The 18068-nt window shown below is 34.8% G+C and overlaps 3 protein-coding genes across 3 annotated transcripts; 2 read left to right on the forward strand and 1 right to left on the reverse strand.

The window, feature by feature from the left end:
* The first annotated feature begins 892 nt into the window (after window positions 1–892).
* LOC108195031 (uncharacterized) lies at window positions 893–2062 on the forward strand. Its single transcript, XM_017361968.1, has one exon. The coding sequence runs from the start codon at window positions 893–895 to the stop codon at window positions 2060–2062; it is 1170 nt and encodes a 389-aa protein (XP_017217457.1).
* A 4774-nt stretch (window positions 2063–6836) lies between these two features.
* Window positions 6837–12667, forward strand: LOC108193781 (tryptophan aminotransferase-related protein 2). Its single transcript, XM_017360603.2, has 5 exons — window positions 6837–7426; window positions 10929–11232; window positions 11404–11684; window positions 11860–12164; window positions 12251–12667. The coding sequence occupies exons 1-5, from the start codon at window positions 7185–7187 to the stop codon at window positions 12436–12438; spliced, it is 1320 nt and encodes a 439-aa protein (XP_017216092.1). The 5' UTR covers window positions 6837–7184; the 3' UTR covers window positions 12439–12667.
* Window positions 12668–13451: 784 nt separating this feature from the next.
* LOC108195032 (oleosin H2) lies at window positions 13452–13775 on the reverse strand. The gene has a single exon (XM_017361969.1). The coding sequence runs from the start codon at window positions 13773–13775 to the stop codon at window positions 13452–13454; it is 324 nt and encodes a 107-aa protein (XP_017217458.1).
* Between the last annotated feature and the right edge of the window lie 4293 nt (window positions 13776–18068).

An 18068-nucleotide genomic window follows, 5' to 3' on the forward strand; every position in this document is an offset into this window, starting at 1 on the left:
CTTTTTTTCACCATGAATTATAGTCCAATTTTGCAATTTTATATATTGTTATTACATCAAGATTCTTATAATTTAAAATTTATTTCATCCTACAAATATTAATTTTAATCATTAATATACTTTTTATAGACAGTCACAAAATTATTGCACTCTACGAATATTAACATTGAATCATTAATATAAGTTTTATAGGCCGCCGCAACGCGCGGCTTCTCAGCTAGTATAATGAAATACGTATATCTCAAAACCGAATTAGATCAAGCGGTTCTGTAATAAATATTTTTAAATATTTGGTAAATATAAAACTACTCGACTTTGGACTAGATAAATCTTTGTAATAAATGAAAGGAAAACACACGATAGCTGAGCTGTAGTGTCGAGGATGTTTAATGTGTTTGCGTGGTTGGGATGGAATTTAAATACTACTCCTACTGCTACTACGTCTACCATTTCTCTCTATCTCGTCTCTCTCGAGAATATTTATCTCTTGCACTCTCTCCGGCGCATTTTATCTTCTTACTCTACTCACGGCTTGCGTACTAATATGTTGTAAAATTTTAAAATTTTGTATATAATCTCTCTTTTATATAAAAAAAATATTAGATTTATACCTTTTAAATATTAAATCTTTGATAAGAATAAAGTGACATTTATATGGAACTGATTTGAAATCAGGAACTTAAAACTATTTCTGATTTTAAACTGAAAATATGTGTTTCTGTAATATATAGAAAACGGGACGTGGAAAGTAAAAAGGGTTTCGATTATGTCTTGCATAATTGCAAGTTTCTTCTGTCTTGCATAATTGCAAGTGTTCTTAAGTTTGCTCTTCTTGTTACTATTTCAAATCTCATTTTCGTTGTCTTAGTTCTAGAAAAAGGAGTATCAAAAAATGGCAGCATCAAAATCAACATTGGAGGAATTGTATGCACGATTATCATTGGAGGATGAGGATGAAGGGGGGATTGTGGTGGCAGAGAGTGAGATCAAAAAACGTGCTACATATGGTCTGGTAGGGCGTTTTCTGACGGAGAAGAACATAAACTTCAATGCAATGCAGAATGTTATTGCTTCGTTATGGCGTCCCAGAGAAGGCATGGAAATCGTTGATTTGGGTGGTCAAAGATATTCATTCGTGTTCTATCATGTCTTGGATATGCAGAAAGTGTTGGAAGGAGGTCCATGGACATTTGAACAGAACCTATTAGTGTATCATTGCCTCAAGGAAAGTGAAGATCCACATACAGTAAGTTTAAATACTTCGGATATCTGGGTCCAAGTTTATGATCTCCCAACTGGTTTTGCTTCTGAGAATATTTTTCGAAACATTGGTAATTATGTTGGTAGTTTTGTTAAATCAGACCCTATTAATGTCAATGGTGGATGGAGGTTATATTCACGAATTCGAGTTACGTTGGATATTGACAAACCCATAAGGCGGAGAATGAAAATTAAGAGGGATGGAGGTGAGTGGAGTTGGATTAATTTCAAATATGAAAGACTTAGTTCCTTTTGCTTCGTATGTGGTCTGCTTGGGCATCAGGAGAGGGATTGTGCTATCGTATATGCGAATCCGGATAAGGAGATAGTCCGTGCGTATGGAGCATGGTTGCGGGCACCAAATAAGAATTCTAAGAACATGAATCTAGGAGCGAAGTGGTTACGTAATGGGGGAGATAATAACAGAGCATGGGATGAAGGTATGTCCAATATCCAGAAACAAACCACTGTGCAAGGTGGCAGGACGGTGGTAGCGCGTTTCATGGAAGTTGATGGGGTAATTTCCGAGATTCAAGGGGAGAGCGGGGGGATTAAAGTGGTGCCAAGAAATCAGGAGAACAGTTTGGATAACAGCAAGATAGGGGATCAATTAGCTGATAAAGCGGGAGGAGAAAATTTCGAAAAAGATACAGTTGTAACTGATCCCAAAAGGAGACGTGTGGTGCATGAAAATACTATGGGCTATGAAACTGGGGATTTACTTAATGGGCCTGTTGATTTAGATGGGCCAAAAAACTTGATAGAGGCGGGTCCTGTGGTGCAGGCCCGCCTAAAACAATGAGTCTACTAGCATGGAACTGCCGTGGACTGGGCAATTCATGTGCAGTTAGATTTTTACGTGACATGGTCACCCAAATAAGGCCCAGCTTCATTTTCTTGTCTGAGACAAAAGTTAAAAAAAATACAGTATCAAAGGTGTGCAAGAAACTAGGTTTTGTGGATTTTTACAATGTTGATTCTCAAGGTATAGGAGGAGGATTGGCGTTAATGTGGAAGAATGAGTGTGATATTATGGTTCGAGATAGCTGCTCTAATTATATTGATTTTGAAGTAAATATTGAGCAGATTGGGAGGTGGAGGTATACAGGGTACTATGGTTATCCAGAGAGGGAAAGACGACAGGAATCATGGGATATGTTACGTGATTTGGCTACAAGATCGAATCTACCATGGTGTATTATAGGGGACTTTAATGATATTATGATGGAAGAAGAAAAGCAGGGACGTCGTGCACATCCTCGACAGCTCCTTCATGGTTTTACAGAAGCTATAAGTGACTGTCAGCTGATGGATTTGGGTTTTAATGGCAATATGTTTACTTGGGAAAAGTCAAGGGGTACTGCGATGTGGATACAGGAGCGTCTGGATCGAGGGCTAGCTAATAGACAGTGGAAAGATATGTTTCCAAATGCTGAGGTAACGGTGCTAGACGTTTCAACATCAGATCATTTACCCTTAAATTTGCAGTTGAATAGAAAAATGTATGTCCCTAAAATGCATAGATTCAGATTTGAGAATATGTGGTTGAAAGAAAAAGATTGCTTGCATATAATTCAGCAATGTTGGTTGGATATGGATAATCATAATATTATGGAAAAGTTTCAATATTGTTGTCTTAAATTAGAGGAATGGGGAGGAGGTATGGTGAAAGATTTCAAGGTCAAAATAAGAGAGTACAAGCAGAGATTAAATAAATTGCGCTCAAGAAGAGACACGCATGGAATTAGCCAGTATAATGAGGTCAGACGGGCTTACTTAAAAGTCTTAGAAAAACAAGAGGTTTATTGGCATCAAAGAGCCAAGCAATTCTGGTTGCAGAGTGGAGATCAAAATACGCGTTTTTTTCATAATTATGCATCCACCAGGCGTATGAACAACTGTATACATGGTCTTAAAGATCAGCATGGAGTGTGGACGGAAGATGAGAAGCAAATTCAGGGTGTTATTGTTGATTATTTTGAAAATTTATTCACAGCCTCAACTAATGCAGAAGAGTCCTTGACGCCAAGAGAAGTAGTCCAGCAAGTGACAATGGAACAAAATGAGGAGCTAATGCAATGTGTGACTCAGGAGGAAGTAAAAGAAGCGGTCTTTTCCATGCACCCTGAGAAGTCACCTGGAATGGACGGGTTAAATCCAGGATTTTTTCAGGCATTTTGGAATGTAATTGGTACTGATGTGACAGAGTTTTGCCAAAGATTTTTCAATACAGGAGAGATGCCAGTGGAGTTGAATCGTACATTGGTATGCCTCATACCGAAGGTTAAAAAACCTCAGCAAATGACGGAGCTAAGACCTATTTCATTGTGCAATGTATTGGTGAGAATCATGTCAAAGGTTCTTGCTAATAGGATTAAGCCGTGTTTGAAGAGTTTAATTTCAGATAAGCAGAGTGCCTTTATCGAAGGACGTTTGCTTACTGACAATGCTTTGCTGGCATATGAGCTGAACCATTGTATTAAGAGACGAACCCAAGGGAAATGCGGCATTGCAGGACTCAAGCTAGATATATCCAAGGCATATGATCGATTAGAATGGAGATATGTTGAAGGTATGCTTGAAAAATTTGGCTTTAATCATGCCTGGATTGAAAGAGTGATGGCCTGTATTAAAACTGTGACATATAGTTTTGTAAATAATGGTCATGTGTTTGGTGAGGTCCGACCGCAAAGGGGGATACGGCAGGGAGATCCTATCTCTCCGTATATTTATATACTATGTGCTGAAGGCCTAAGCTCTATTATTCGGAGGAACGAGGAGGTGGGATTAATTCATGGTGTATCAATTGCGAGAGGGGCACCACATATATCGCATCTTTTATTTGCAGATGACTGCTACATGTTTTTTCGAGCAAATGTAACAGAAGCAAGTGTGATGAGAAATATTCTAAGGCGATATGAAAGATTGTCTGGGCAGGCTATTAATTTTAATAAGTCAAGTGTTATTTTCAGTCCAAATACAAGGGTGCAAGATCGAAGTGTAGTATGTCAAACACTTCAGGTGACTGAAGTCCAGGAACCTGGCAAGTACTTAGGAATGCCGATGAATGTGGGGAAGAAAAAGGTCTCTGTGTTCCATTTTTTAACGGACAGAATTAAAAAGAAGTTGCAAAATTGGGGAAATAAGATGATTTCGAAAGCTGGTAAGTGTACTTTACTGAAAACAGCCGCGCAATGTGTTCCAAATTTCTGGATGAATTTGTTTCTAATTCCTAATGAGGTTTGTGAAAGTATTGAGGTTCTAATGAATGGATTTTGGTGGGGACATGGACAAGAAAATAAAGGAATCAGGTGGAAAGCTTGGGACAAACTATGTGTAAGGAAAGAAGCTGGTGGATTGGGGTTCCGAGAATTAAGAAAGTTTAATATTTCCATGCTTGCTAAACAAGGGTGGCGACTGATTAATAATGACAATCCTTTAGTCACCTCTTGTATGAAGGCAAAATACTTTCCAAATGGTGATTTTCTAACAGCGAAACTGGGATCAAATCCTAGTTATATGTGGCGGAGCATCTTAGCTGCACAAGAGCTAGTGAAGAAAGGATGTAGACGACGCATTGGTGATGGCCGACAAACTGAAATATGGAAGGTTCCGTGGCTTCCATGTGAAACAAATGGTTTCTTGACTACAGAAATGCCTTTTCAACTTGAAGGAAGTAAAGTGTGTAATCTAATGCAGCTGGAACAAAAGAAATGGGATGAGGAAATTTTGTTAGATATCTGTAATGAAAGGGATCGAAATCTAATTAAAAAAATTCCTCTGTCAGAACGGGGAGGTAGGGATACTTGGTATTGGCTACCTGATGAGAAGGGATGTTTTACGGTGAAAAGTGGTTACAGACTGCTACAAGGAGAAACAGAGGCACCAAATGCTCAATTTTGGAAAAAACTATGGAGTTTAAAGATACCTGGGAAGATTACTCATTTTATATGGCGTGCATGCTCTTTGTGTTTACCTACAACAGTACGGCTAGCTGCGAAAAGAGTACAGATGGACACTGTATGTCAGTGGTGTCGAGTGTACCATGAAACAGATATTCATGTGTTATTTGAGTGTCAAATAGCAGTGGCGGCATGGAGGGAAGTGGGTATTCAGTCCAGTATAACTATAATACCGGAAGATAATGTTTTTGATGTTATTTGTAGGGAGTTTAATAGAGGCAGCAGGGAACAGTGTACCTTATTCACATTTATGTGCTGGAGCATCTGGAATAGGAGAAATAAGTGGATATGGGACAAAGTAAATATATCCGCATTTGGCATCAAAGCAGCCGCTCTGAACTTGCTTGGGGAGTGGAAAAAGGCACATGAACAACAGGTGATTTCTGGTACTAGTGCAGGGCCATCGATAGTAATAAAGAAATGGGAGAAACCTCAGAACCCTTGGGTGAAAGTGAATATAGACGCAGCTCTATTTGAAGATATTGATTGCATTGGTTTGGGCAGTATTGTTCGAGGGGCTGATGGGCATTTTCTCATGGCAATGAGCAGAAGACAAGCTGTGTTTCTTCCGCCGAGAGAAGCTGAAGCACTATGCCTAAAAGAAGCTCTATCATGGCTTAAGGAAAAGGGTTTTAAGAAGTGTATTTTTGAGACGGATTCACAAGTCCTTGCTCGAGCGTGCAAAGGAGTGGATGGGAGGTCGTTCTTTCATACAATTGTTAGAGATTGTATTGATTTATTTAAACACTTTGATGAAGTGTTAGTGTGTTTTACACATAGGTCTGCGAATGGAGTTGCCCACGCACTAGCAAGAGCGGCTTATTCTACGTCAGACTCTCGGGAGTGGCATGTTAATGCTCCTGATTTTATTCAGCATGTAATTTCTTTGGAAGCTTTATAAGGAATGCAAGTACGATTTTCGTCAAAAAAAAAAAAAAAAATAAGATTTATATACTTCAACAAAACAATGATTTGTTTCGAAAGTAGTAGAATTAAATTTTGAGACATATCTAGATATTATTTATTATTTATAAAACATACAATAGTTTTCCTAAATTATAGAGTTCGGTATTATGAACCGTTTAATCGATTTTAAATTGTGAGCACGGTTGGATATCTCAAGTCGTCAAGAGTTAATTCTCTGTCATCGTGAAAATAAATACTAGTTTATAAAGCTGTAAGTCACATTTGTCAAAAAGAAATTATAATTATAATTTAACATGATTTAATATAATAAATTCGGGTTTTAAAAATATCTGTTGAAATAGTTTTGTTTTATCAATGATTTATGACTTATTAAAAATGTAATAATAAAAATAAAGTAATTTATGACTTGTAGGTAATTTTTATGGAAAAAATTCAAAATATTTAAACTGTCAAAAAAATACATCAAATTAACTTTTGACTTTAACTCAGTTTTCTATATATTACAGAAACACATATTTTCAGTTTAAAATCAGAAATAGTTTTAAGTTCCTGATTTCAAATCAGTTCCATATAAATGTCACTTTATTCTTATCAAAGATTTAATATTTAAAAGGTATAAATCTAATATTTTTTTTATATAAAAGAGAGATTATATACAAAATTTTAAAATTTTACAACATATTAGTACGCAAGCCGTGAGTAGAGTAAGAAGATAAAATGCGCCGGAGAGAGTGCAAGAGATAAATATTCTCGAGAGAGACGAGATAGAGAGAAATGGTAGACGTAGTAGCAGTAGGAGTAGTATTTAAATTCCATCCCAACCACGCAAACACATTAAACATCCTCGACACTACAGCTCAGCTATCGTGTGTTTTCCTTTCTCTCTTTTTCATCGCACTTGCGTTAAACTTCTCCGTTTAATATTATTCTACTCTATAAACAGAGCAAAAGAGAAAAGGACCACGTTGTGGGTAGAGTGAATCTAGTCTCTATAAACCCGGGATCGAATCCCCGCGGCTGCGTGGATTTGTGGAGATGGGGAAGGGGAATAGGAGCTTCATGGGGTTTGATTTGAAAGTGGTTTTGATGGTGTCAGTGGCGTTGAATGTGGTTTTGATTTCGAGGGTTTTGTATAAAGAAGATGATGAGAGCGAGATTGGTGGTGGGGTTTGTTTAGAGAGTGGTGAAGCGCAGGTTAGCAGGAGGAGAACGGGGTTTGACGGAGATAGTTCCGGTACGGATGTTCTCGACGGTGGTGCTGTTATTGATCTTGATCAGTAAGTTCTTTTTACTCTCCAACTCTTTCTTTGATTTTCCCGATTAGTCTTTTTTTCCTTCCATAATACAAGTTATTTTTCAAAACATTAGATATATGAAATATAGTTTTCATCTCAACACTTATTAATTATTTTGATTTAATGACTAAATGACAATAGATATTGTTTTGACTTTTATCATGTGATTTGAGATAATATATATATAATTTTATATTATTGTTTTTGAATTTTTTTTTCTGAATGAATTTATCATCTATATTTTATTTAGGAAAAAAGTTCAAAAATAAAGTATATACATATTTTATTTTTGCATATCAGATTACATATAAAAAAAATATATAAGATCACTTCTTTTGGAACTTATTTTAGAACGGAGAATATAAATGAGGCCGTTTGGGTGAGTGCTTCTTACTTAAAGTAAAAAAGTAGAAATCATGAAACAAAAGTTAAGAATTCTACTTTTTTTATAAGTGCTTCTCGACCTTTTACACATACAGTACGTGCTTCTAACTTAAATAAGTGCTTCTAACTTAAAACTCCAGAACACAATATTTTGAGAAGTCAATACTCATTCTCGGAAATGTCAAATAAATGAAATATAATGAGAATTAATCATACAAGTGTATTGAAACCAAATATATACATATATTTTGGGAATTTCTTTTTAAAAAATGACTTTGTTATGGGATGGAAAAAATACTGATATATGTTATTGAAGGTGAAATGAAATATTTAAATTGTTGCTTAATATATAATTTAATTTAATTATATAAAGGGGGTTACAAAGAACATAGGAGTAAAAAATTAGATGCAAGGTCAATGTGTTTGGGACATGTCGAGTATCTAAAGCATATTATGTTTGCGGTTTGCCGCACCAGGAATAGATTTATGATATGCTACGGCAGTTGCTACTTTTATTATATTCACTCTTTTTGGTTTTTTAACTACTGTTCTAGATCCTCAGTGTTCCGAATCTTCCATTATTGTATTCGTCATTATGATTTATAACTTCATTATAATTTGAGCGAGTGTATATTTTATATTTATAAAAATTTTATATATTAGCTTTGGTTATAGAAGATACAAGTTTATATATAGGAATTAGGATAGTCAAAAATGAAAATATCAAATAAAAACAAGATTATTAAATATTCTACTCAAGGTTATTTAAAATTTTCGCTCACAAAATAACATACTAAGCTAAAACTAAAGTATGTGGAAAAGCTGGTTGTCAAATGTAAAATCAATTTTTCGAATGTCGACTTTTATTTCAGAAGCTCTTTTTAAAAAAAAGAGGTCCATTCATTCTTTTAGAAGAAACTATTTTTCAGTTTTCACGTGAAAGTGTCATAAATTTTACTATCAAATCTCGATAATAGTATTTATTTATATCATAACTCAGAAATCAGACTATATAAATATAGAAAAATACCAAAATGATTATCTGACTTCTACTATATCAATTTTATTATTATTTAAACACAGTAGTTTATCGAGAGGATTTCCAACCAGACCCTGAATAGAAGTAACGTAAAAGTAAAAAAGTGAAAAAACCACCTGCTCGGCCTGTGCTAAAATGCGCTAGGGTTGTGTACTTAAACGCAAGAGAGAGACGAGAGAGGAGAGAGGAGAGAGGAGAGAGAGAGAGAGTGTGTTGTGAATTCCGATGGGGGGGTGCATTTGTTTGGTACCCTGACAGCGTTGGACCGACTCTTCGCTGTCGGCGTTCCCGAGGCTGCTGGCTTTCTTTACTGTTACACTCTCACTATTCACTAACGTGCACCTTCTGCGTGGTCCTCCATGCTTCCTCACCAGTATATTATAGTATCACAAAGAATCTATTTTTTATAGGACTCGTATTTTTCATTAAAAAAAACAGCCCCACCACTATGTTTCATTATTACCCAACTCCTTTCATCGACCTCTCCGTGATCCCGCGGATCCGAGAAAGATTTCAAATTAGATGTTCTCGTTTGCATAATTTTTCCCGAAGAAAAAGTAAGTTATGTTATTCATGGGATAAAACTTTAATTTTAAGAGTTTGTCTAGTGTGTGCCATGGGCACATGCTAAGCGCAGATTTTATTTGTTTTGGGAGGTTTTGATTGGTGTGGTGGTTATATATGCAGGTGGTCCATCATTATTAAGATATAAGAAACAATAGAAATGAGTCAACTTCCGTGCTTAGCCTGTGCTCATGGGCATACACCAGAAAAACCGTAATTTTAAAGGGCTCTTAGTTACTCCCTCCGTTTCAAAATACATGTCCACTTTAAAAAAAAAAGTTTGTTTCAATATACTTGTCCACTTCAACTTTCAATGTAAATTTATATTTTCAAAATCAACTCTCCTTCACATATTACTAATTTATATTTCCAAGATCAACTATACACCACATATTATGTTCAATTAATGACTTAATACACCTCTCTTTTCTCACAATCCACTTTTTTTAAACTATGTGCTTTTTTTAAAGTGGACATATAATTTGAAACGGAGGGAATATTTAGTTACCAATTTACTGTATTGATGATTGGAAATTTTAAGGTGACAGAGAAATCATTCAAGAAATCTCATGCATTAAGAGTAGGGGTTAAAAAAAATTGTATTTGACATCAACACAATATAGTGCAAAAGTAACTTTTCTAAAGCTGTAATTTTAAGAACATGTGAATCTTTTTTAGATTTTGAAGATCTATTTCTACTCATTTCTTTGCAAAATAGTGCAGAGATAACAAAAAATAAGTCCAGTTATCTGATACCCATGTTTGGATTCGTTAGTCGCTTAATATTTTGATACGCATCATAATCCGTAAACAATATTTTTGACTATATGATTAAACTCTTTAATATGCATGTCAAAAAATTAAACGACTAACGTAACAAGCAGCTGAGAGAGTTTAAATGTTTTATATACGATGCTGTGATTGTGAAAATAAGCACAGGCATTTTAATATGTATTTCTGTAGATTCCTAGGTGCTACTTGCTACTAAGAAGATTGTGTTTCAATTTTCAAATCTGCTAATTCAATGTTATCCAAATCTGTCCATTTATCAACTTGGATTAGGGTCTCTTTCCGGTTAAAATGGTAAATATATGTACATTCTTTAGTTGATGTTTAACTAGTCAGGACTTCAATCATTTGTATGGTGATAGATCAGGACCCCATAATTTCCTCCATCCCAAACCTACTTTCTTTCCAAAATTGAATTATATCATTCTGAAGTGACAGTTATAGGTTGCATTCTCATTATATTCTGTGGTACTAGTTTGTGATGTGCCCTAGCAATGGGGGGAAGAATTGGACCACTCTGGGACCTGGGTATGGGGGATGGTTAGGCCATGCAAATTCGTCTGCGCCACAAGTTTACGACTGACATTTATTTGTAACAATGTTGTTTTGGTGACATTTTCCGGAAAAATATTTTAACAGAGTGATTGCAGTATTTAGTAGCAGTACATAGTTGTTGACCCTTGACCGTGGTGTTTAATACAAATGCAGTGGCAATCCGACAATGTATGAGGAGTATTGGAAGCAGATGGGAGATAAAACTACGGTTGTGATACCTGGTTGGCAATTTATAAGTTACTTTTCGGATATCAAAAATGTTTGCTGGTTTTTGGAGCCAGAATTTGCCAAGCAAGCTATTAGGTTGCATAGTTTGGTTGGGAACGCGGTAACTCAAGACCGTTACATTGTAGTAGGCACAGGCTCTTCACAACTATACCAGGCTGTACTCTATGCCTTGACTCCTACGGACAGTCCTGGGCCAATGAGCGTTGTATCAGCTGCCCCATTCTATTCTGTGAGTCATTTTTGACAATTATTTTTACTGAATAAATTTACTTAAGTAATTGCTAATATGCATGGCTTCATATCCTTGTCATGCTGTAATAAAATTGAATTTTGCAAATTGTAGTATCGTTTTGCTGGTAGAGGATCACAATATATTGACTGATTTGCTGATTTCTTGCAGTCTTACCCACTAATGACGGACTACTTGAAGTCTGGGCTCCATAGATGGGCTGGTGATGCATACAATTTCAGTACTGACGAGCCATACATCGAGCTTGTTACTTCTCCTAACAATCCTGATGGCTCCATAAGGCAAGCTGTGGTGAATGGAGATAAAGGAATATTAGTTCATGATCTGGCTTACTACTGGCCTCAGTATACTCCAATCTCTCATCAAGCAGACGAAGATGTAATGCTTTTCACAATCTCCAAAAGTACTGGTCACGCTGGGACTCGCATAGGGTGAGCCTTTTATCCCAGTCTTACAAATTATTATGTTAATAGGCTATGAAGTGAACTAAAAGCTTAAGCTGCATAAACAGACGCGTCATCAATATGAATACAGGAGCAAAATTTGTATTATACATAGATGAAGTATCTGCTTAAAGCAAATATCTCGATTTTCAATATATTGTAGGTGGGCTCTTGTCAAAGATCCAGAAATTGCCAAGAAAATGACTAAATTTATAGAGATCAACACTATCGGTGTGTCCAAAGATTCACAGCTCCGAGCAGCAAGGATTCTGCAAGCTGTGTCTGATGACTATGATTCCAGTGGCAATGCCAAAAAGAACGAACAATTCTTCGAGTACAGTTACAATGTCATGGTGAAGAGGTGGAATGAACTTAGAGCAGCAGTTGATAAGAGTCAAATATTCAGTTTACCTAAATTTCCACCTGGTACGTGCACATTCAGTGGACAGACATTCGAGCCACAGCCAGGTATCCACTCCTACTGACCATCGAACCAAATTGGCCTTACCTTATCAGGTGTCGGATAAATCCTAAACTAGAATTCTGTTTTGTAGCTTTTGCATGGGTGAAATGTGAGCAAGAAACAGTAGATGACTGTGAAAGTTTCTTCCGCGGCCACAACATCCTGACTAGAGGCGGAAAGCACTTTGGTGTTAGCCCCAAGTACGTGAGGATCAGCATGCTGGATAGCAACAACAAATTCAAGATCTTCACCGAGAGATTGTCTAGTATGAAATTTTGAAAATTTCGAAGTTCTGAATGATAGGGGGAGGGCTCGAAAGAGGACCGGTTTGTGTACAGAGTGCTCTGTATTGATTGTTTATTTTTTTGGTAATAGGTGCACGATTATGTAAATCTCTATTCTGGAGTCTTTCTGTAAGAACCTCTTATGGACATTATAGCACACAAGTGTTTTATTTATCAAGTGCTAGAGGATTGATAAATACAAATGCTCTAGCATTAGCACATTACTTTTTCCCTTGTTCTGGGCTCTATGATATAGATAAAGTAACTAGAGTGGGGGAAATTAAGTGGGTGTTTGGTTTGGCAACCACTTTTAAGCCGGGCTTCTCGGTTTATAAGTTAGAAGCGCCGTTTGTGTAAAAAGTCAAGAAGCACCTATAAAAAGCTAAGAATGCTAGCTTTTGTTTCAGGGCTTCTACTTATTTTCCAAGCACTTTAATCACTTATAAGTCTTATCTTGTTTTTAACTTCTACTGCACTTATTTATTTTAAGCAAGAAACACTTGTTTTGTCTCACCCGTTACTTTTTCCCTTCTTTTCTTGAATACCGTGATGCTGGTGTAAAACTCGAATTATTAACTACTTAAACATAAATACGAATATTAAAAAGTAAAATGAAATTGAGCAGAGCAACTCCAATAACTTTCCTCTGAAAATATTAAAACTTTTTGGTTATTTCTTATTTTAGTAATTATTTCAAATAAAATATATACATTGATTATGAAATTGGAAGAATCGGAAATTGAATTATTAATTTAGGATTTATAGAAGATTTATTGACGAGTTTCTGAATAAATCAAGGATCTTTATAACTATAGAGATTTTTGAATAAATTTCTGAGAGTATAAACATTTTACATTGATACGTAAAAAAGGACCCAGCCCAAACAATAATATAAAACACCTGAAAGCCCAAACACATAAACCAAAACCCAATACACATAAAAAAGGCCACAGCCCAACCATTAACATGAAACAGCCCACAAACATTTTATCCAACCCTCAACTCAGTTCAACTCCTACGACCACCATATCCAGCAGTGTCCCGCACGCGCCGCTTACCCATCTCCGCCGCATGACCACCGCCATCCCGCCCTCCCCGCCGCAGGTACTTAACCAACCACGCCAGCGAAGAAAGCGCAGTGACTCCGAACGCGCCAGACGTCAACAACCCTGTGACAGCCAAGGCGAGGGCCACCACAGCTGGGACCAAAACAGGGCTGAAGATGACGAACAGCGGCGTGGCGACAACGAGGGCGATGATGGTTCCGGTGAGAGTGATGCATGATAGGAGGAGGAGGAGGCCGCCGAGAGGGAAGACGGTGAGGATGGTCATGATTTGGGAAGAGGAGATGGTGCGGTGGGGGGCATGGTGGTAGTTGGGTTGTGCTTGATCTGCCATGGAGATTGTGGGGGTTAGGGTTTGGTGGAATGAGAGTGCATGTGGTGATTTAAAGTGAGGAAGATGTTGCCACGTTGCGAATGAGTGACAGATGTAAGTGCCTTGTTTTGCATGGTGAGAACTGAGGAGTCATGTTTTTTATTGACTTCATAGTAGATACAGTATAAATGAAACTGAGCTCATTGAAATAATTTTTATTATGTTGATGTTTCTTTATTTTTACATATTTCAAATATTATAATTTTTAATAATATAAAATATTATCATGTTTTTTTTATATTTCATAATAATATAAAAAATTATTAAATCTATTAGTTTTCTCTCCTACCTCAAATTTATTATTAAACAAAAGTAGTTTCATCGCTTTATACACTTGTTATCTGATTACTACAGTATTTATTATATACTTTTCTGGTCTACGTATGATAGAGTTTTATTTGTTGATATGCTCCTATTTTGGACTAAGATTTTAGATTTGAGAACTAACTAAATTTATGCTCACTCACTTAAATTTTTGAGATATATAAGATATTAGTAATGAGAAGATGAATTATTGTATAGTTTAACTTTTCAAAGGGAGAATAAAAATTTTAATTTATTGATTCACATTCTCAACAGCTAAGACTATATATAAACAGAAGATGAATTACTTTTTTGCTAAATTGTGTATAGGAGGGAATAAATCTATCTATACTATACTATAAAAAGCCAACATAGGTATAATTTGTAGTCGTACAAAATTTTGGTTCGGTACTCTCCTCTAAAACTAAAAGTCTACAAGTAGATATTTATTAAACAGTTTCATATACTAAAAACACTCCTTATATATACTAATATCTTTTTAAATATAATTTATAATAATTAGTTAAAAAAAAGGTGAAACTACTGTTAATAACATATATTAATATTAAAAATTACTTATGGATAAACGTATAACTAATTATAAATATACAATTTTGAATATCTTTTGTCTAAAATACATATAAACAATTAAAGACGCTACTTTTTAATTATAACGTATTCTACTCGAAATTTAACACTTACGTATTCTATTTCATTACAAACACGAGCCATTACGTAACATATGAAAATATATGAAATATGAAAAATTTGATTTAAATTGAATAATAAACTGTCACATATTAATATAGAAAAATATTTATAGATAGATAATAAATTGTGAAAGCTAAATTTCCGTTAGAAAATATAACGAGTTGGTTAATATAATTTAACTAAAATCCAATTTATTAATACTAAAATACTAATAAAATGGTGTTAAAAATTAAATTATGAATCATATACCCGCCCGTGCTTTGCACGGGGTTAAAGGCTAGTATTAATTAATTACTGATCCGTAATTTTAAAACAGATGATTAGACAAGTATATTCCGGTAAACGATAGATCTTTCATCATCTATTTTCCACATTAAACTCCAATTTGGATTCCAGTGGTATACTGGTATTCCACATTTCAAATACAACCTGAGATTTCATTTGATAATTATCCGAAAAAATATATGAAAATCCGTTCTGATTGTAAGTAGAAAACATGGCGCATGCAAATTGAAACCCTACCTGCAATCACATTGGTCAAAGTTGTCTTGACATACATGAATTGACCATTCATAACACAATCTAAATCACACATGTAAACTTTCAGTTTCACTTAATGAAAACAGTTTTACCCTTGTCTGATAAAAGGCTAGAGCTAGCTTAGCCAAGTAGGAAGCTAGCCGGCACGATTCCTGCTAAAATGTCTTGGTCAATTCAACATGTCGATCTGGACGTGTCCGTGTTCGAAAATTACTTGGGCTGGGCCTTTAAATATTGGGCTGGGCCTTTAAATATTGGGCTTGGCCACTCTCCCAAAATATCACAAGCCCTTTGGTCCACTTTGTTGAACCAAGACTCACTTCAACCATAACTAAAAATGAGAATGAAAAATAATTCTTCTCGACTTTATTCACAAAGTTGAAACCGCCGTTCTTGTTCTAAAGAAACGGATAAGAAAATCATAATTATATTGTTCGAATATTTTCTTTCTTTCTATGCATTCGTCTAGCAAACAATGGATCAATGATTGGTGGGAATCATATATATGAGTCAAGATAGGAGGGCTTCCTCACAAATGATTATACCATGTGATACCATTATTCCCATCCGTTTCTTTCTTTAATCCAATTCGAAACTTTTAGAACTTCAATATTTGGATATTGGGCATGGCCACAATTCCATACTTTAAAATTAGTCTCGAGTTTGTTCAAGAACTTGCTTCTCGAGTCTGTTTGTTCATTATATTCATGAAAAAATATTTTCTAGGTTCCTCTTATTTATTTATAAATTTTTTAAAATCATTTGACACGTATTTTAAGATATATTTAAAATATAATTTCATATTTTTAATTTTTTATAAATATTTATTCAGAAAAAATGTGTGTCAAGTTCCCTTTTTCGAAGGTAAACTACCTAATGAGACGAAAGAGAATATATTATTGAAAAACATTTGAATACAACTAGGCTGAATTACTTTGTAATTCAAAGGCAGAGATAGCCTTTACATTCGCCAGTATTGATTAATATGATTTTCAAGTCAAGTCATATATAATACATATTATTATTTAGTTTTGAATAATACCCGATTCGATTTCTTTATAAAAGGGGAAAAGATATGATGGCCGTGAATAAAATGAAATACTCCGAACTTTATCCAATAATCAAACTTACATACTTTTCAATATTCCTCCTCCTTATAATTAATTCATAATAAAATACTATTACATTGAGAATCATCATTACGGACATCATTGGCGATCTATCAGCGAATAATTAGCTTCTTGGATCTCCAAATACTGCAAATAAATACAAGGAACTAGATCTGGTGATGTATCTTTGAACTTGTGCTGAGCCTGTATTAGCTTAATTGTACATGATCACCGCATATCTAAGTAGCACTTAAAAATATATTATATAAAGTCAAATGATTGTGTATGTATACATGATATTGGTTTATGGGTTCTACTTTAGTTCAGCTACCAGAAAGTCAAGGACAATGTTCATGCATGTATATATGTGACCTAATTTCAGATGTTTACTTTAATAAAAGATATATACCAATGCAACACATGAAAAAAGTACATGTAGTCGATCACTTAAGATGAAATATGATTATTTACATATACTCCCTCTGTCCCATTTAATTATATACGTTTCTTTTCAACTGCTCGATACGCATTTCAATGCTCTTATAAAATATAGTTCCGTAACTTATTTTTGAGATTTTCTTTTTCTGAATAAAAATATAACATCCAAACTTTAATTCAGAAAAAGAAAATTTTAAAAATAAATTACACAACTACACTTTACAGGAGCATTAAAGTCCGTGCCGCGTCCCCGTCCCCCAATGTATACAACTCAGGGGGACGGAGGGAGTATATTTTAATCGATATAGTTTATATATATTCAGTTATACCCTATACTTTAAAAGCAATATCATTATTTCTACGTAAATATTTTTTATTGTTTAACCTTTTCATAAAAGTTTATAATACCAAAACTTTGATTAAAAACATGTCGTTTTTATAAATTATTTTATCTTTTTAAATGAAAATTTAATGTCTAAATTTTCATTCAAAAACAAAATTTGAAATATGAGTTGTATAATTATATTTATAAATGTAACTGTCAAATAAGAACGGTATAAAAATAAATAACACAAAATTTGTATCTGATTAGTCCATCTTACAACAGGCGAATCAAAGTCAAATTCGACAAATGTTTTAAAAGTTTGCGGTTATTACCCAAAAGATATGAAATTGATTGCAGAGAAAAAAAGATGGTCTTGGTGGTGGCCAATCTGGGTGGGGTCAAAAATAAAAATATAATGCGTCCGTTTCATCTTTAGTTTATTACCCAGAAACTGGCAAACTGTAACAATCTGTAATCTGTAGTCTGTCTTTGTCTTTAAAGTTCACTCTTTCATTCATTACCACTGTTTCCCTGCTCCTGCCATTTGTTTCCACCCAGGCTTTGCTTCTTTTGCACGGCTAATATATTTCAATGGGGAACATCACACTCATGTGATTGCGAGGCCGTTTGGATGAGTTTAAAATAAGTGCTTCTTGCTTTAAATAAAAAATTGGAGTAGAAGTTAGAAACAAATTAAGACTTATAAATGATTAAAGTGTTTGGAAAATAAGTAGAAGTCCCGAAACAAAAGCTAACATTCCT

Source organism: Daucus carota, chromosome 7, assembly GCF_001625215.2.
Source record: "Daucus carota subsp. sativus chromosome 7, DH1 v3.0, whole genome shotgun sequence".
Lineage (NCBI taxonomy): Eukaryota > Viridiplantae > Streptophyta > Magnoliopsida > Apiales > Apiaceae > Daucus > Daucus carota.

What these genes read in the sequence shown, in the direction of transcription:
- LOC108195031 (XM_017361968.1), top strand. Translation starts at nt 893, where the DNA reads ATGGCAGCATCAAAATCAACATTGGAGGAATTGTATGCACGATTATCA.
- LOC108193781 (XM_017360603.2), top strand. Translation starts at nt 7,185, where the DNA reads ATGGGGAAGGGGAATAGGAGCTTCATGGGGTTTGATTTGAAAGTGGTT. An exon ending in CAGCTGCCCCATTCTATTCT is followed by an intron (nt 11,233 to 11,403) that starts GTGAGTCATTTT and finishes GATTTCTTGCAG; the next exon opens with TCTTACCCACTAATGACGGA. An exon ending in CACGCTGGGACTCGCATAGG is followed by an intron (nt 11,685 to 11,859) that starts GTGAGCCTTTTA and finishes AATATATTGTAG; the next exon opens with GTGGGCTCTTGTCAAAGATC.
- LOC108195032 (XM_017361969.1), bottom strand. Translation starts at nt 13,775, where the DNA reads ATGACCATCCTCACCGTCTTCCCTCTCGGCGGCCTCCTCCTCCTCCTA.